This window comes from Sander lucioperca, chromosome 2 (assembly GCF_008315115.2).
Source record: "Sander lucioperca isolate FBNREF2018 chromosome 2, SLUC_FBN_1.2, whole genome shotgun sequence".
Lineage (NCBI taxonomy): Eukaryota > Metazoa > Chordata > Actinopteri > Perciformes > Percidae > Sander > Sander lucioperca.
In genome coordinates this window covers 5380838-5401121 of record NC_050174.1, presented here as the reverse complement: position 1 = coordinate 5401121, position 20284 = coordinate 5380838, and the positions used below count along the sequence as shown (strand labels likewise).

At 38.5% G+C, this 20284-nt stretch overlaps 1 protein-coding gene across 1 annotated transcript; it reads left to right on the top strand.

Moving 5' to 3' along the window:
• The first annotated feature begins 1619 nt into the window (after nucleotides 1-1619).
• mccc2 (methylcrotonoyl-CoA carboxylase 2 (beta)) lies at nucleotides 1620-20073 on the top strand. Its single transcript, XM_031305519.2, has 17 exons — nucleotides 1620-1863; nucleotides 3299-3365; nucleotides 6133-6217; nucleotides 7187-7288; nucleotides 7565-7692; nucleotides 8105-8217; nucleotides 9126-9239; nucleotides 9546-9610; nucleotides 10220-10319; nucleotides 10420-10515; nucleotides 11549-11621; nucleotides 11727-11803; nucleotides 13533-13599; nucleotides 14041-14197; nucleotides 14955-15069; nucleotides 18269-18354; nucleotides 18561-20073. Exons 1-17 carry the CDS (start codon nucleotides 1732-1734, stop codon nucleotides 18676-18678), a joined length of 1695 nt encoding a protein of 564 aa, XP_031161379.1. The 5' UTR covers nucleotides 1620-1731; the 3' UTR covers nucleotides 18679-20073.
• Nucleotides 20074-20284: the final 211 nt, after the last annotated feature.

The window sequence follows — 20284 nt, the reverse complement described above, 5'->3', positions numbered from 1 at the left end:
AGTGAGAGGGTTTAAGTTCGCACAGAGAGTGGAGGATTGTATATTTCCTAAGAAAACAGGAGCAGCCATTTGAGTGGAGGTCATCAACATTTCTATGCATGCCGACAGAATAGGTGGAAGCGTTGGAGGAGAAAGGCCTCTTAAAACTAAATGAACTAAAAGCTCTTGGTTTGAATGCTCTTCAGCCTGTACTCTGCCAAATGTACTCTAGCTCGAATAAAGCACTTGGGTCAGAAGAGATGGGTTTTTTTTTAAGCTTTTAGGCTAACTCTGATTCCCACTTAAAACCACCTTTAGTCACCATTTCTAAACGAGACAAGGCCTTTTCTCTGCACCCGTTTCAGTATCATGTTACAGTCCAATAGAAATGTTCTTTAGACTTTTTGAGACACATGTTTTTGAAAATGTATGGCTTCATACTGATGCTCAAAACTTTCATCTAAGATGGGTCAAAAAAAGAAACTTAGATAAATTCCTTTGCTTTCAAATCAAGATATCAAGATAATAGCCTAATTTAGCTTTTTTTTTTTTTTTTTTTTTCATTTTCTAGATTTTTTTTGTGGAGATGTGGTGTTGCCAAGGCAAAGAATGTGTATTTTTATATATATATATATATATATATATATATATATATATATATATATATAGATAGCTCACACACGCACACGCACACGCACACGCACACGCACACACACACACACACACACACACAAACACACACACAGTGACAGTGATATTTGCTGAGACTTAGATGAGAAGATCTACAAACTCTCGTGTGAAAGGTAAATATGAAGTTACAGCCGGTTATCTTAGCTTAGCATAAAGTCTGGCAACATAATCAGCTTACTAATTAGCATGTTGTATCTTGTTTGTGTAATCACTATGTTCAGCATGCATTTGTTATGGAATGAAAACGTGATGTTTTTCACATGTGGAATGCTGATGTTACCACACACACACACACACACACACACACACACACACACACACACACACACACACACACACACACACACACACACAAACTATGCAACGATTTGGGAGGTTTAATGCTTGTAAAATCCACATGATGGCAGTATGGATCTGTCTAATCTCTTTTTCTCTCACTTGGCATCTTGGTTTGTAGCTTAATTTGAATCATAAAAACACTGCAATTTTCAGTTTTAATGCTTTAAAGCCTCACGTTTTAATTGATCATTGGAGTTATAATTGATAAATTGCTAATGTGAGAAACCACATTTTGCATAGATGAATTCATTTTTATTTTTTTTATTTTTTTTTTTACATTTTTTGAACAGAGCATAGAGGATGTAGACTACACGGAAGATGTAGACTACATATGAACTAAGTCTTATTGTTGACTATGGGAATAGTGTGTGGACAAAATAAAATGAATTCATTAAAAATCTTAATTCAATGTCGACTTACAAGCTTTTTTGGAACTTTCATCCATACGTTACTACCTAATTCATAGGATGCAGTTGAAAGCTACAGAAAAAGCTTGTAAATGAACCTTAAGTTAAAATTATTATGTCAAAGATTTACATTGAAGATAACTGATAAAAGAGTAGCATATGTTGAGCACATACTGTAGACTGTATATAAAACATGTCGACAGTTTGCATAGCAGCAGGTGGCGATATGGAGCTTTACTCCTACTAACCCTAACCACAGAAGAAGATTTAACTGCTAGGTTAAACATTGCACGTTTAGATCGACGTGAGCATCAAAATGCTTCTCCAGACGGTCAGACCGTGGTTGCTTCGCTGCAGGAGTACACCTTTGGCTTGCACACGGTCTTACTACGCCGATAAAGTAGCTCGACTCGGGTCTCAGCCGGATAAACAGTCTTCTGAATTTCAGGTAGGTTAGCCTGTTGCTAACGTCAGCTACAGTCTATGGCTATTACCCACTGCTAATGTCAACGTTAGCTAACTGTTTAACTACACAACTGACAGGCAGATTTAAAACCACGCTTATGTCAGCTAATGTTGTCAAGCATGAAGAATAGAGTTTATTCAGTTCCTAAATCACGCAGAGGCTAATTTTAGCTAGTTTACTGGATACAAGAGGTCAACTTCAACACCTTGAGCTGTCATTTTTATGTCAGCCAAGGTCTAACGTTAAGCATCATCATCATCATACGTTTGCCTGACAGCTGCATTTCTACTATTTCTACACAATTCTTCCTGCCTTTAAACAGTTAGAATCAGCCTTCAGCTCCACGTGTCATGACAGGTTCGTAAGTGAAACTCAGTTCTGGTCGAGAAGAATAGTCCTGCTAGTTAGTTATGCCACCAAGTCGGTTTACTGGAGTGAAATTGTAATTTTCTTGTATGCGTCCTAGCTAGCCCCATTTTGTGGCTCTCAAGTAATCATCATTTTCCCAGTTGAAACTTTTCATAGCTGGGATTGTATACAGTGCATCCCAAGTGGAGATGTGGATTGCTAGAGTGGCAACCAGCAGAGCTGTGGTACTCAGTGACCAGAGTTAAGAACCTCTGGCTCAGGGTATATGCAGTATAACTGATGAGTTACAAAACATGAAATGCATCAACGTGCAAAATCTACCATAAACAACATTTGTTGTTCAACTGTAACCTCTAAAACTGACCAGTTACAGTAGGCACCAGCATTACTTAGCACTTAAACATAATATAACAAATACAGAAACGTATCAGGCCAAGGTAGGAGAAAAGCCAAATAGGGTTTACTTTAAAAAGAAATGTTTGTAGGTTTTAATGCTTAAGAGTGTTGAAGTTATAATTGACAAATTCTAATCATAAGATACATTAGTGTAATTACTGGTACATAGTGTCCACATCCAGTAACCAACAACCAATTCGTCTTTACTGATGCAACACCAAAAGATGTCACTTGATGGCACCACACACACATTTTCTTTATATTTCCAGCTTATACCAATGTAAACATGTCTATTTTTTGATCGTGTCCCACATTAAATCAGTGTTAATACAGCTATGTTCTTGACATTTTTCATTTCCTCTTGACAAATACAGTTTAATGACAAGAGTGTTGAGGGGGTAGTAAACTTCGCTATTGCAGATGATCTAAGAGCTTACTTTAACAATGTAATTAGCGCCATAATCATTACTTGTCTTCTTTTCTAATTGGGAAATGTCATGATGTTCGCCCACTTATACGATGATTGGGTGTTATTGCAAGCTAAAGGGTGTTCTCAGTTAACAGTCATTAGGTGCTATGTCTGCCACAATCTATAGAAATCATACAACATGACAAACTAAACTAATGTCTTTATACTCTTCTTGTTTTTCAGGAGAATTATGAGCGAATGCAAGTGCTTGTTGATGAATTGAAAAGCCGGACAGAGAAGGTTAAATTGGGTAGGTGTGAGCACATGACGGATACACACTTTGCCAAACTTAATTTCATCGCTGTGTTTTCATTCCAACAGTGAGTTAGTTTCCAAGTTCAGGCCATCTGGGTGATGAAAGTGTTGACAAAACCAAGTGTATCTCGCTGCAGTCTGCGGGAAGGCGGGGTTTGACATCAAGCCCCGCCCACATTCAAGTCAGCCATTTTTTTTTTGCTTACGTCATTCCCCATACGCTCGAACGGACCAAGACAGCCTGGTAAATTTTTTTTTACTATTAAGAAAATTATTTGGATAAATGCCATGTTTTTTATTTTGAATCTTTTAATTTTATTTGAAAATTTTATATCTATAAATGTAAATGATCTGAAAGAAAACCGAATAGGCTAGTCACCAATTTAAAAATGACATGAAATTACATTTTAAAACTTGACAAATAAGAAAGCCATCCGGACTCTTAACATTTACAATGCCTTACAACCTCTTTAATGTAAATTTCATGCGCCCCTTTTTCGTGTATGTATGTATGCATTTAATGTTTTCAATGTGTTCATGGATCTGTACTTGAATAATAAAGTTTTTTTGAAGACAAAAGAAAAAGAAAGACAGCCTGGTAGTGAAGCTGATAGAGCCTCTTGATTCACATTAGATAGAAACTGATGATGTAGGCTAAACACAAACGACATTTCATGCAACAGTGAAGTTTTCATGTAGTTACTACTGATTTCTGATTTTGAAATGATATCCAAATTTGAAAAATGGGTCATTTTAAACCTTGTTAATATTGATGACAATGTGTTCAAACGGAAAACAAGCCATATTTCATTTAATTTAGCCCTCAAAAAAGTAGAATGGTGTGTTGTTTCGTTATGGACTTTCATATTAACAGCAATTCAGTCACAACCAAATGTACAAAGGGGCGATTTTGCTTTAACAATTAACAGGTGAACCAGAAGCATACAGGTGAAACTCGAAAAATTAGAATATTGTGCAAAAGTTCATTTATTTCAGTAATTCAACTTAAAAGGTAAAACTAATTATATAGAATTATTACATGCAACGCGAAATATTTCAAGCCTGTATTTGTTATAATTTTGATGACTATGGCTTACAGTTTATGAAAACCCTCAGAAAATTTGAATATTGTGAAAAGGTTCAATATTTTAGGCTCAAAGTGTCCCACTCTAATCAGCTAATTAATCCAAAACACCTGCAAAGGGTTCCTGAGTCTTTAAATGGTCTCTCTGTCTGGTTCAGGAGAATTCACAATCATGCCAGATGCTCCTCGGAAATTACCTGCACAGTAACACACCTAATCTAAGTATTTCAAAAGGTCGAACACACATACAGATGTTTAGATACAGTAAAATCGCTACGTGATTACCGTTATATCCGAGGGTTGAAGTTGCATTTTAACGGGGCAGTGCAAGTTGCGGCTGTGGTTTAGCTGAAGCTAACGCAGCCTGAGCTTTCACGTTACAATATAAAAGGTGTTGACCGTTGACTTAGCTAGCACGCAAACAGTTCATTTCCATGTCTACGAGCATGTTAGCAAACTACCCCAAAAGACAAATACTGAGGAATATTGATAGAAAGCAGGGGAAACTAGTAGGCTACTTCCATACTTTTTGGCATTGGCTAATTAGCAACCTGCCTGCCATCAGATGTAGCTTCCGAGCTAGTTAGCAGCTAGCCCCAGAAGCTCATGAAAACAAGGCTTTCACCGGAGCAGTCTTACGTTATTTCCGAACCACTCTTTTCGTTTCGAAGTCGGAAATGAACGAAAAAGTACACGGGCCCAATTACAGTTCACTGTTGTTGCATGAAATGTCGTTTGTGTTTAGCTTACATCAGTTTCGGTCATCTAATGTGAAACGAGGATATCAGCTTTGCTACCGTCTTGGTCCGTTCGAGCGTATGGGGAGACGACGTAGGTTAAAAAAAAAAGACTGCAGCGAGATGCTCCTCGACAAAACACCTTTACTTACCCTTATCTGTTCTAATAAAAATCCGTATAAAAGGGTAAAAACTCTAAGCTCTTACACTGTTTGCAAACATTGCCAGTCACACTTTTATTTACAGTCGATATTTCAGTGCTAGTACTCATCTAACTTTGAGTAGAATACTGTGTATAACTATAACTGTTTTAATGTGTAGGGTGTATATAGATTTGTGGTTTGGGTTAGGATCTACATAGTCTATATTCACAACGTTACACTTCCTGGATTGCTCCGGTGCCGCAGGAAATTCCACCGGATGCATGTCTTTTTGCCGATGTCCGTTTGCTTCTGATTTCTTTGGGTTGGAATTTTAAACTCCGGTGGATTTATGAGGATTGTGGTCAACTGCTTCTCAGATTTCTGCATGGTAAATTGAGACAGCTAGCTAGACTATTTGTCCAATCTGAGTTTTCTCTTGCACGACTACAACAACTTTTGAACGTACACTTCCACCAAAACAAGTTCCTTCCCGAGGCTATTTCGTGCGGAGCTTAGCGCCGCCTATGGCGATTGTGATTGGATATAGAAATGCCAATGATGGTGATTGGCTTAAAGAAATGCCAATCAACAGAGCACATTTTTCTCCCATCCCGGAATGCTGTGTGGACTAGCCCGACCCTTCGCCGCAGTGCTGTGGAGGAAGGTCTGGCAAAGCGAGACTAGGCTCTACACTTAAATAAATCAACAACTAAACTAAGTTAAACTAAATCAACACTGGACTATCCAAAGTGTTGCCAACTTGTTTGTTAACATTCTGTTTATTTTTTATTAATCCAGGTGGGGGAGAAAAAGCCAGAAGACTTCATACTTCTCGTGGGAAACTCCTGCCTAGGGAGCGTATAGACAGACTGCTGGATCCAGGGTATAGTATCATCTCCTTCCATCTTTGACTCAACATTGATTGCTGACTCATACCCAGTAGACCAGATGCAAAAGATTTGTAGTGCTCAGGTTTGATGTCATTACACAAACCAAGACCCCAGTAGTTCTAATGTCTGATGCTGTACACTAGAGCCTGGATCGGGCCGAATTTTTCCGTCCGAACCCGGATCGAGTCCGACAGAGCCGTGACCTAACCCGGCCCGAACCCGACAGGCATTATGATATTTATGTCCGAGTCCGACCTGAGCCCGACACAAAATCTTGTTTTTTTTTCTCATACTAATGACACATGTACGTTTGTTTGTGTGGAAAGTCCGCTTTTATTAAGCAACTGGAAGGCATTCGGAAATGTCAACAGATGAGGCATCAGCGCACACTGGGGAACAAGCTCACGTTAATAAGCTGTTTAATTTAAAATGTTCAAGGTGTTAACCTTTCCTGCTTGCTTCGATTCCGACCGTGATCAGAAAACCAGGGGAGACTCGTTACCTCCAGGGCCAACGTTATATAACGTTGGGGTTAAAATCCCGTTTCTGGTGAGCAGATGAATGAACTTGGCTTTCAGTCTGGGGTTTATCTCGGACACCGCATACACTGTGTACAAAACTTCAACTTATTCCACCAACTCTGCTCCAGTCACATCTACACGTCTGCTTCCTCTTTCTCTATCTCTCTTCTGCCCACTTTACACACACACTGAGCTCCCTTAAAGGAGCAGCACCATTTTACAACAAATGCCTTATCGCGCTGATGTGACCGAGCCCGATCCGAACCCGACCATCATTTCTAAATATCTGTCCGAACCCGCCCCGGCCCGTCGGGACCCGTCGGGCTCGGGTCGGGTATCCATGCCTTACTGTACACACTTTCCTACATCTCAAGTGTAAAATTGTTATTTTAAATTGCAAGCATGTATGACATGTTTCTTTTTAATTTGGTTTTCTTGCAGGACCCCTTTTTTGGAATTCTCTCAGTTTGCAGCATATGAATTGTATGGAAAAGAGGAAGTCCCTGCAGGCGGTATCCTTACTGGGATTGGGCGGGTTTCAGGGTAAGCACCATGAATGAGCAGATATTTCTGCTAAAAACGGACTACAAAATAAATTAGGATTTTAAGCCACTGTCTGTGCCTCTTTTAAATGCAGATTAAACATCCTTCATTAGATGCAGAATATTCAAATTGTAAAGTCTATGATAATTACATGGGGTGTTAATTTAATTTTTGTCACGTGATTAGCTTTTTGATTAATTTCCAAAATGAGATTTCCCTTGAGTGCTTCAGGTGCACCACAGATTTCAATGTTTTTTTTTTTTTTATTTGTCATAGGGTGGAATGTGTTATTGTTGCAAATGATGCCACTGTCAAAGGCGGAACATACTTTCCAATTACAGTAAAGAAACACCTTCGGGCACAGGAAATAGCTCAGCAGAACCACTTGCCATGCATTTATTTGGGTGAGTTTTTCAATATTCAAAAGAGTTTGGTAAATCAACAAACCTTTATTTACAAAATGGCAGAGGGGGGGGATATACGTTCACTAGCAGAATTGAACATATAAATATGAAAGTCATTCTGGAGAAAAACTGAAATATTGTATATCAGTAACTTTATAAAATGAGCATACTAGAAGTTGTATTTCTACTGTGATTTATTCAGTAACTTGATCAGCCTGGTCTCCTCTGCAGTTGTTCCAAAGTCAAAGGGCCCTGTGTCAGTGTAGACTTGGGACATCCTAGAAGTCCCTCTTTAAGGCTATTTAGGCTTTATCGTATAAGGAAGACTGAGTGTCTGTAATATAGCCAGAGGCCAGATTTGAATAATAATCGCTGAGTTCACTAACTATTCTGATGTTCTTTACTCCTTTAGTGGATTCCGGAGGGGCCAATCTTCCCAGGCAGGCCGACGTCTTTCCAGACAGAGATCACTTTGGACGTATTTTCTACAACCAGGCCAGGCTATCTTCAGAAGGAATAGCACAGGTGATGCTTATGTTTGGTTGATAACATTTTATTTCACATGTGTATCATATAAAACACTTGGAGCAGCTGAGACTTTACCATGACTTCATAGTTTGTTGTCCACCTTTGGTCACCGTCTTCTACTGTAGCCTATTGTTGTCATCTTGGATAGTACATTTGTTTTATTTGAAATAACTTCACGTTAATACATGGATCAGTTCTTAGAAGCGTACGGGGATGTCTGAAAAATTATATCAAAGAGGAAACGGATTCATCTAGTTATTGACTGTTGAAGAATAGACATTCTTGTGTTTAAAAACAAAACAAAAATAAGTCAGTTTGTGTGAGAGCTGATAAATGTGATGGGTGCTGTAGAGCAGTCAGGTCTTGCCCTCACATCTCTCCAGAAGACCCAGGGGTTATAAACATAGCTAAATATGTTCTTACAACTTCAACAAACTGAATGCCTATTAATTCTTGCTAATATTGTCTCTCCAAACGATTAAAATCATATATTATTCAAGGCTTTTCCTTCTGTGGCATCTGTTCTTGTTTCCTTAAGGTTTTTTTCCCCAAGCCCTATTAAGTATTACCGCCTGCCACATTTACCACTAGATTGCTCTATTACAAATTTACGAGTCCAGTTGCCAGTGCCTAATACATTGTTGTTAATCGCATTGACAATTCAGTTCTTTATTGAAAAGGGCCTAGAAGGACAATGTCATAAACAAGCGTAAAATCAAATACTGAATCTGACTTTCTACTGGTACAATCAAGTGTGAAGCTAAAAACTTACTTGAAGCCAAGTTGTCCTTGAGCTTTGATTATACTGTCATAGAAATCAGCCATTCATTTCATAGCAGAGCTTTCGTGGCTTGGCTATCTTGAATGCCTGTTGTTAGTATTAGACTTTTTCTTGACTCTTTCAGATTGCTGTTGTGATGGGCTCCTGTACTGCTGGAGGAGCTTATGTGCCTGCCATGGCAGACGAGAGCATTATTGTGCGGAAGCAAGGAACCATTTTCCTTGGAGGCCCTCCACTGGTAGGACATATTTTTGTTGTTAGACTATATAAGACTAGGATGAAAGTTGGAGCATCAAGTTGGCCGATAATCCTGTTAGTTGATTGGTGACTCATATACCATAAATAGGTTTTACCAACAATTTACCAATTCAGCACAATAAATAACTTACTAATGGCATGTACTTTTTGTTGTATTAATTTCATTCAAGCTGTACAGTAAATAGCGATCAGGTAGCAGACACTACTTAATGGTGAAAACTACTTCACTCATATTGTGTTAGTTGTTTTTGTTTGTTTGAAAGTCTCTGTGCGTTTGTATTTACAGGTCAAAGCTGCCACTGGGGAAGAAGTTTCTGCAGAGGACCTTGGTGGTGCTGATCTTCACTGCAAGTATGCAAGAACAGTATTTTTCATTACATTGCATGCATGGGTTTTTGATCTCATGTTTCTGCTTTTTAGAGATGTGTTGTTCATCAACTGAAACATCATTAAGATGTTGTCCATAGGAATACTGGGACTGCACCCTAAAATAGATCAACATTCTTGACAAAACAGGACAAACAATGTGGTACAAATATTTTCCAGTGGTGCCATTTACAAGCTGGGTTTACACAGAGAGAGTAGGTTGTTCTCCGAAAGAATTGAGAATTGTGTAATGTACGCAGATCACATGTAGATGCAAGACAATTGGAAAGAGTAACAGGGTTTTCTTCAGGTCAAAATGTTTTTGACATGAGAAGACTCAGCTGCGACAAAACGTTCATTTAAATACATTGTGGTATGGAGTCAGTGTGCAAGCGTTACTCTTTTCATCATATTTTTTTCACTGTAGGTAGATCTCATTTTTATGACACAACTAAATAGTCAGAAAATGTTGGTGGTCCACATTTACAGATTTAAATGAAACCCATCACGCACTCTTACCAGTGCTATCATTTTTTAAGTAATGATTTATGTGCTGTAATAATGTCAGTGATTGATTTGTTGCTTATTTTACAGAAAATCTGGTGTGACAGACCACTATGCGTTAGATGATAACCACGCACTACATTTAGCAAGAAAGACAGTGAGAAACCTCAACTACAGAAAAAATATTGAGGTCAGTCCAATGATGACAATCATTAACAATTACCTTTTATTGTCTAGCACGTTAAGCTGTCTGTGCTTTCTGTTAAAGTGGAGTCTGTTATATTTTTCAGGTCACCACAGAACCTACTGAAGCCCCTCTCTACCCTGCAGATGAACTCTATGGCATAGTTGGGGGTAATTTGAAACGCAACTTTGATGTCAGAGAGGTATTTGTCCAGTTTCCTATACATTGTCTCAAAGGGGCAAGCAAAATAAGTTAAAGGCTGTACTTAAATGATCATCAATCACTTTGTTTTTTGCTCTCTCTGGCAGGGCTTGCCAGATGTTCTCATTTGGTTTAAAGCCTGTGCCTTTGATTCTTGATGTAGACCCAGGAGCTAGAATTTCTGCTAACTCTAGAGATGTCAAACTGTACTACTGTAGTGTAGAACAGTACTGATAGTCCATTTAGGATACAAGATCAAGTGACTGCTCCCTCTTTACAGGAGTTTTTCAACTGCAATAGGCTTTTCAACACAGGGCACCCTTAAATCACTTACATTAAAATTGTTTATTGTATCAGTTTCTTTTTTTAAAGTATCAGTCTGGTGATTTTATATGTAATTTGTCTACCAATTTCTAACAACCAAGACCAACAATGAATTGATCCTACTAACAAGTGTCATCTGTGTAGCCAAACCCTGATTTAGCTTCCTCTGTGCCATAGAGCTCCATTTTTGTCCAGAAGCTATTACAAACAAATCAATGAGCAACACTGTTGCGCTGGGTAACGTGTTCCTTCATTACCATGAGCATGGGCATTGTAGTTTATTGAATTGATTGAACATACACTATCATGCTGTTGTAAATACTCACTATCACCATATCCTTGGCTGAAAATAGTCCCAAATAAATACACCTTACCACTCACTCACTCCTGTTTAAGTAACTTTGCTAAAAACTACAGTGCCCAACTGTTTTATTAAATTACTTAGCCTTTAAAAAAAAAAAAAAAAACTATATACTTGTGGTTTAAAAGAAAAAGTTACTTCTTCAGTAGGACTGAATGGACTTGTTGACAATAACAAAAATATAGAATATCACCAGTCTAACATGTCAATAAATGTGTTGTTTAAAACAAGCAAAAAGAAAACATTGTAAACTTGTAATGTAAGTCTCATCCATTTTCTGTCACTGGTCCTGTATTTTTGACTTAGCATTATTGACTTTAACAACTCTTCTCTATACATTTGATTGCAGGTCATCGCCAGGATCGTAGATGGCAGTAAATTTGATGAGTTCAAGGCTTTCTATGGAGATACACTTGTTACAGGTATGTGAAATGACATTCTTTTCTATTTCTACAACCCAGAGAATTATGTTTTTTTAATGGAATCTACCAACCTTAACATTTGACTCTCAATATATACCTGTTCAGGATTTTCAAGAATATTTGGTTACCCTGTCGGAATCATTGGCAACAACGGAGTCTTGTTTTCAGAGTCTGCGAAAAAGGTAAATAAATATCCTTTGGACCGAAAACGCTAATAGTGAATGTTTTCAAAAGAATAAATATGGATTTTTCAAAACGTTACTTGTGGTACAGCTCTGATCCTATGATATTATAAATAAACAGGCAACACCTGTGTAAAGTGTACCAAGCTAAGCCTCTTGATTAAGTTAAATTTTCAAAGGAGTTAGCATTGTACTGGCAATGTATTTCTCTAAATGTCAAGGTCTTTAACTTAATACTGAAGCACTTCAGATAGTATTCTCCACAGAGTATGCTGCTTACAACACTGACTACCAAAATGTCTCTCTTGAAGGAGCTTTAGTCTTCGTAGGTGGTTTGTACTGACCTTTCAAGATCAAGGCGCAGAGTTTCTCTTGTACGATAAGGCACTCATATTGCACTTCTCTGGGCCATCTCAAGAGTACTCTGACGAATGGCATTGTAATAACATAGCATTTAGAAACAATGAACAAGGGACAATCACAATTTTCATTTAATATAATTCGCTTAATTTGCAAGCCAGTCTGCTGTGAAAAGCTGAACTTTACACAGGCTTTGGAAAGATGAGGAGCTGAATTTGTGATTATAGACTAATATATTTTTCAAAGACATTTTGAATTAGATTACAAGCTTGACCTGAAAAAAAAAAAAAGGTTTCTTTGACTCATTTTTCTGTGAGGTCTCAATATAACAGTATGAGCATTATCTCATCAGTGTAATTGCAGTTGAAAGGGACTGACACAGTGTTACAGACATACAGATGTGGAACAGACGTGCTCAGAGAGCATATCCAGGAAAAATCAATATAGCACCTGTGTTTCGAGATGCATTTTTGAGACACGCTGTCATCACTTAAGACGTGCCCGTGGTTCTGTTATGCTAACTGTTAAATTGTTATTAGCTTTTCCCCAGGTGTTTGTGAAAGGGAGAGGTAACAGAGAAAAGATTAGATTCCTGTTGTTGTTCTCCACACATTTAGGAGCAGCAAACTGATGGATCATTTTTCACCAACTGACAGTTTCTTATAAGCAGCCGTCTTTCATGCTGTCTCCAACTTCTGTTTACACTTTGCAAGGCAAGGCAGGATGCTTCACTGAAAGAAAGCCAGCGGAGGTAGCTGCCAAAATAAAGAAAACACCTGAGTAATTCACCAATACAAATAAGATGGAAATTAGGTGTCTCTGCACAGTGCACTTTTGTGCTTGTTTTCCTGTGCAATAGCTCCTGGTAGCTCTTTGTTGTTGAGTGTATTTTTCTGGCAAGGCTGAAGGCCATTCAGCTCCTTCATATTCAAAGTAAAATCTAGCAAGTACAAAGCCAGTGTGAAGCCAGATGACCTCCCTCCCAAGTTGATACATTTCTGATCTTGGCTCAGATGAAGATGATGATGATAAAGGTGAGGCCAACTGTTCAAAGGACACACACTTCAGGACAGCTTCCTGTGTCAGCACAAACTCCAGATGTGATTCAGACAGTATATGTAAACACGCATAGCAACAGCCCAGGCACTAGACTAGTACGTCAGGCAGTTCAGCATGTACACTTGTGTGCTTTAAATATATATTCTGTTCTGTTGGCGCAGGTTATGTTGCCAAGAAAAATGCATCATTATCATCCTCATCATTTTATTTAAAGGTCATGATAATACATGTCTGTGTTTTTGTCCTCAAGCAGTTTTTCTGTTGCAGTGGGAATATACTAGATACACTGAATATTTTGATTCATTTTCAGGGAACGCATTTCATCGAATTGTGCTGCCAACGAAACATTCCACTTATTTTTCTCCAAAACATAACAGGTCAGTGAAAACTCTTAATATCTGAGGTTTGGGGATTATTATTCATCTGAGTTTTTATTTTCTCTTTCTATTACTCCATCACTTGAATTCTGAGTGAAAGCAATAACGAAGGGTATTTATTAGGATTTAGGTACTTAAATAACTCAATATTTGTTAGTAGTTATATATGTTAGTGTTTTATTGAGATCTTAGGCACCTAATGAACCCTGTATTTAATACAAGCTTGTAATTGTACACTGCAAAATTATATTTGATAAAAGTGAAAATATCACAGTTTACATAATCAGATATGACATGATGTACATTTTATTTCACAGCATGCTCTCAGTTTACCTGTTTACCATTGATCGTTTATTTGTAACACACCTGTCCCTTGAGATGAAAACACACAAAGTCAATCCAGTTTGTATTTGCAATCTCTCCTCTGCATCTTTATTTTAGGCTTCATGGTGGGTAGAGAGTATGAAGCAGGAGGAATTGCCAAGGATGGAGCTAAGATGGTAACTGCAGTTGCCTGTGCAAATGTACCCAAGATTACTGTTATCATTGGCGGCTCCTATGGTGCAGGAAACTATGGCATGTGCGGCAGAGCCTACAGGTAAGTTAATGTAAAATAAAATCGACCGCACCAGTAGCATTACAAATGAACAAAATAGAAGACTGGCCAAGACCTATAGTATTACATAAATATGAAGATCACTAACTGCATCTAAATTGTTAGTGCATAATTTAAACGTACAACATGTACTGTGCATGCTGTTCAATATGTGTAATAATTTGCATCAGATGCACTTTGATTTTTATATTTAGGTGGAAGTGGCCTCTTCTTGACACCCAACACCTGTAAAATGGTTGTTGTGTTGTGTACACACTCATACCTTTCATTGTAATATACTGTAGTAACATTTGCATATATTCTGTAAATAGACACAAGCTATTGTCTGATTGGATTAAATTAAACTCTTCTCATCTGTGTCTCACTTAGCTTTTTCTCCTTTTTGTTATCAATTTAGATACATTTAGAAAACAAATGGCAAACATTATCTTGTAAAATTTAAATAAGCACAGATGATTTAGAATATTGGAAAATGTTTGCTAGTGGTATACATTTTGGTTAGATTTTTGTGAATTATTTAGTATTCCCTAAGTGGTACTTTTTCTGGCCGAAGTGCTCATAAAAGATGTTTTGCTGTAGTTGTCATCAGATTATCAGACTATAACTAGAGTAGGAGATCTTCATTAATGCAGGATTCTGTTTTTTTTGTTCTTATTAGTTGCTTGTCTGTGATTTAGCTGACTATTCTGGAACTGCAAATAACAAACAAATTTGAAAATTGCTTTTTTTCTTCTCACAGCCCTCGATTCCTGTACATGTGGCCAAATTCCCGAATCTCTGTAATGGGGGGTGAACAGGCAGCCACTGTCCTGGCCACCATCACCAAGGATCAGAGGGCACGTGAGGGAAAGGAGGTAAAGATTCATGTTAATCATCCAGTCGATGCTTCACTGGAAAGGCTTAAATTAGCTTTTGAGGATTTGCTGCCAAAAAACATAAACATATATGAAGATACTTTTCTTGCAGTAATGGTTTAACAAGGCTCTTATACAAGGATAAAATTATATCAGCCTTAAGTGTTATTGTGATGACTTACCTTGAATAGTGCAGTCATCAAGTGGCTGTAATTAAATTGTGTCAGGTATGCTGTTATGGGTGTATTAAGAGTGCTTTAATAGCTTCAGAATGTCATGTCACATCAGTGCCCTGATGGCAAGTGTTTCAATCAGTGATGTTTAAGATGATTTAACAATGTATGGCATTTAAAAGGAAACTAATCATCAGTTCCCTTTTTATTTATAAATTGAAATGTAGTCTCTCTTTTTACCATCTTTATTCTACTTGTATTCACAGTTAAAACCTGAAGAACAAGTTATATTGTTGGAGATATAACCAGCAGTAACATGCAAAAAAACAAAACAAAGGCTTGGCTTGGCTTGGCTTGGCAAATACAGCAGCAAGACACTGTTGGCCCACACCTCTCTCACCCATGTATTTAGATTAAGAGACGATGGACAAGGGGGAAAGTAATAAATTCAACCTCAATCTCGCTCAAGGTCTTTGCCAACTGACATCCAAACACACACATTTAACCCATGATCCGTTTTAGCGACCATGAACCACAAGCTAATACATAGTAGCTTTATAGGATGGGCATGCTTAGCTCGTCGCCCAAAATCACATTTGATTGGATACATTTATGTATACAACCCATTAGGGCTGCACAATTAATCGAATTTTAATCACGATCACGATTTTGGCTTCCCACGATCAAATTCATGTGATCGAGCGATATTTAAAATGCTTCATTCCGTTCATAGAACGCTCTGTATCAAAGTTTTTTTTTTTTCCAAAGCTCTGTAAACCCAAGGGGGTAAGCTTCGCCTCAGAGCTTGAATCTCCTATGGCGCCATTTTGATGCTACAAAGCGATCACCCGACGTTAGCATTCCATTGACTGCCATTCATTTTTACGTCACTTTGACCGTGAATAACTTTACATCTGAAGCGTTTAAAGACTTTATTTGTCCATTGTTTATTTCTAAAGAAACACGACAATGTATAAAAGGCTCCATTACCTTGTACCTCACGTTATGGCTCCGTAGTATACGTTTTTGTAAAAATAGGCTAACGATTGTGTCATAACCACGCGACTTACTGTTGCATAGTAGAGGAATTACCGTATAGTACAGGAGAAGCTCGCAGGCAGTTTGGACTTACATTAGCTGTTTAAGTGTAATTACTAATGTTAACTAGCATTTTAGTTAGCAATAATTAGCCTGTGTCCACGTTATCTCCTTACATATACCTACGCTCTCCTTCTCTGCAAGATTCGGAATGATTGAGTTTTCTCTCGGCACAGCTACCAGAAGACTTACAACTTTCAGACACGTTGCTCACGTCACATTTACGTCGTTTCTCTCAGTTGGAGGCTGCGCAGTAACGCTCAGCGCTCACCAGAAAAGTGCTTCTAACGGCCTTCACTGGTCTCCGTCCAGAGCAACGGGATCTGTTGGTCCATTCTTATATACAGTCTATGCGTAAACCACTCTTTGAACACGTGCCACCATGAGCCAATCAGAGTTGTTCCCTGCACCGCGCAGTTGTTTAGTTTAGATGTTGACAGTCACAGAGGACAGAGTAACGTGAGGAAAATTCCACAACAGGTAGCAGTCGGTCATAAGTCGTCACAAGGTGTACCAGTTTACCAGTAAATGCAACATTTTGTCCCGTCTGTGTTGTTTTTCAGACAACAGCAGTGACCAGTACTAGTTTGAGTCTTTTAGCTCATAGCTTTAGCGGCAGGCTGTTGTACGTCCCGCTACACGCTCACACTACACCGTTTAGCTGTCAGTATTTTAGCCGTGTTTACTACTGTAGCTAATGGTAGGCTAACGTTATCTGCTGTGTAACGTGTTATTAGTGTTTACTAGCGTGACATGCAGCGATGTTTCTGTTGCCTCTAACGTCTGTTTTTGAGCATCAGAGCGCAACGCAGACATTTAAGTGGCACCGTAATCCGTGTTGCTATTTCGTCCGGTAGATACCGGGCACCATTGCCCTATTGGCACCGGATTTTAACATGCGCCGTTAACGTGAACAGAAAATTGCGTTGCCTGTATCTGTAACAGCTGAAATGGCATACTCCTTCATAGTATCCTTCAACAAAGGAGGAATGTAGCACAATGTGGCTGTATTGGCAGGAATGTAGCACAATATGGACGTGAAAGCAGTTATAATTAGCCTATGTGACAATAAAATTAGTTTTGGTTAAAATAAAAAAATAATCGTAATAATGAATCGTGATCAATGTATTGATCAAAATAATCGTGATTATCATTTTCCATCCATAATCGTGCAGCCCTACAACCCATAGTTCAAGACGAGTCGAGGGATTTTGATTTTAAAAATACTCAAAAATGAAAATTTGTGACTTTTATTTGCCATATAACAAGAGATAACTGAATGACTGACAGGGACACAGGATTAAATTAATGTGTCTAACCTACATACAGTGTTACCTCAGTTGCTAGTTTATTTAGTCAACCTAGCTAAAACGGTTGTCTGTAATGCAGACTATATTGTAATACAGTAGTCAGTAGTCTATATTTGCGACATTTCATTTCCAGGATTGTTCAGGTGCCACTGGAAATTCAGCCGGATGTCCGTCACCTTCCGCTTTCTTTGTGTTGGCATTCTAAACTCGGTAGATTTATGAGGACTATTGTTAATTGCTCCTCAGATCTCTTCAGGTATATCAAGCTAGCTAGACTATCTGTCCAATCTGAGTTTTCTGTTGCACGACTAATACAACCTTTGAACGTACACATGTTCCACCAAAACAAGTTACATCCCGAGGCTATTTGCAGCGGCACCGTCATTGAGTCCGCCCAAGACGATTGTGATTGGTTTAAAGAAATGGCAATAAACCAGAGCACGTTTTTCTCCTGTCCTGGAATGCTGTGTGGACTAGCCAGACCCTCCTCCGCAGTGCTGTGGAGGAAAGTCTTGCAATGCAAGACTATACTGTACATGACTGTTAACATTTTTCCTGCAGTTGAGTTTTGCAGACCTACAGCACCAATTATTTTTTGTTTTAACAATTTATTCACAGTTCACAACAGAGCAAGAGGCCGCCATGAAGAAACCAATAGTGCAGCGGTTTGAAGAGGAAGGCAGTCCATACTTCTCTAGTGCTAGGTGAGCTTTGGTCATGATACATCATTCTGTGTGTGTGATAAACTGATTCACCGAATGTACAGTAAGCAACATCTTGATTTCTGTAATAAAGTAATTGATGAAAGACCTGCACAAGTATTACAAGACGCATCAGATAAGTGAGGTGCATTGTGCAATCTAATGTGGTGCTTTTTTTTTTATTATTATTATTTTTTTTTTTTATACAGACTGTGGGATGATGGGATTATTGATCCTGCTGATACTCGTCTGGTTTTGGGACTGAGCCTCAGTGCAGCACTGAATGCACCAACGAAGAAGACACGTTTTGGAGTGTTCAGGATGTAATGCTTATTTAGCTTGGACAGGTGAAGACTTACCTGTTAGAGTTGGACATGTGCAGTACTTAAACTAGTCTTTGTAGTTTTACTTGTGAGGTGTCACCAGATTATAAACAACAAACACAGAAAAAAAGATGAATCACTTACGTAGAATCACACTACCTGGGATCAGTGGGGACGTGATTGGATGATGTGCTGTTGTGGGATATTTCCGCTAATAAGGTGTGCCTTAACTGTTACTTTTCCAGTGTAAATGCAAACTGTACTTCACTGTATTCTTTTCCTCTTTCCCCTCAAACTTTGATTGGGTTTTTTTAAACTAAATACTGTAAATGATGAATTATAAAAATGTGAAAACATACAAGTTGCTATCTTTTTATTCAGGACCATTACTTCTACTCAGTACCTGCAGTGCCTGATATAGGAATATCAGAGAAAAACAATATTCATAAGGGGGCGCTGTTTAGCTATAAATGTCTGACTGGCCACAGTCTAGAGGGTTGGTAGTAGCACACTCAACCTTTTTCAAGCTAAATGCCTTTGTGATAACACAGTGGTCTTCTGGTATTGACAGAGGAGCTGTTTTGAGGAAAACCAAGCTGAAGATGTCCAAGTTCAGTGCAATTATCTTTGTATGCCCACTTAAGCTCTTATCCAGAGGTGCTAGTTTATTGTTCCTTCTGAGCCAGCCGTCTATTTGCTTTCCATGTTAATAATTGTGCAAATATTGTGTTAATAGCAGGCGGCAATAGGATGTAGTCTTATAGTTTGCATAGTACAGGCAGAGTGTACTATGTACTGAAGCTGAGCCACCGAGGAGGAGTGCTTAACTTTACCAGCTGGCCACCCTGTCCTTTCCTCCCTCTTTTCCATTTTGTCAATTTATCTCTTTAACTGAACATGCTGCACACAGTTGGTATGCCCACATATTGGTATGGACCATCTGAGTTTACTTTAGCAACAAGTTACATTCTTTCTCCATAGGACTTTAAGTGGCCAAGGATTAAGTACAGCAGTAGATTTGAATGTTTGAATGGCAGCCAGCTGGTTAAAATGCTCAACTTGAAGCCCTTCATGCTCATCTGTGTATGATTGTTTGGCTGGTACACTGAGGCTGTGGAGAGCCTCACCTTAGGGAGAGCAAAAATAACTAGCCATGGTGTGTGTGCCACCCACACATCCTCCACCACCTCCTACCACCAATTTTTAAAACTGGTTCGCTGGTTATGCTTCATCTTCTTCCACCAAATGTCACTGTGGGATCATTACCAAACAGCATGAACCAGTTTTAAAAGTTTAGGTTTTATTGAAGGAAGAAAAACTTTCCAGAAATGTTCTGATGACTCAGAAAAGTATTGTCTCATGCCTGTTTTCACAATATGTAATAAAAGACACCGACTACGTAAATGTAGTATAATCAATCGGGTATTTATAACAACGTGTGATTTCACTCTAGATTTATGACCTAACCTTTCTCCCTGACCGTGACTGCTCTTAACTGCGGTAATTATTAATCGCTGGGTGGCTTCCAGGTCTCTTAACAGAAGGACGAGGTTGTCCTTTTGTCTTGTCAGAATATCTGGCAAGCTTTCGATTTGCTGTCGAGCATTTTG

Coding starts and splice junctions, on each gene's coding strand:
- mccc2 (XM_031305519.2), top strand. CDS start 1,732: ATGCTTCTCCAGACGGTCAGACCGTGGTTGCTTCGCTGCAGGAGTACA. Junction 3,366..6,132: donor GACAGAGAAGGTTAAATTGG/GTAGGTGTGAGC, acceptor TTATTAATCCAG/GTGGGGGAGAAAAAGCCAGA. Junction 15,070..18,268: donor GGGCACGTGAGGGAAAGGAG/GTAAAGATTCAT, acceptor ATTTATTCACAG/TTCACAACAGAGCAAGAGGC.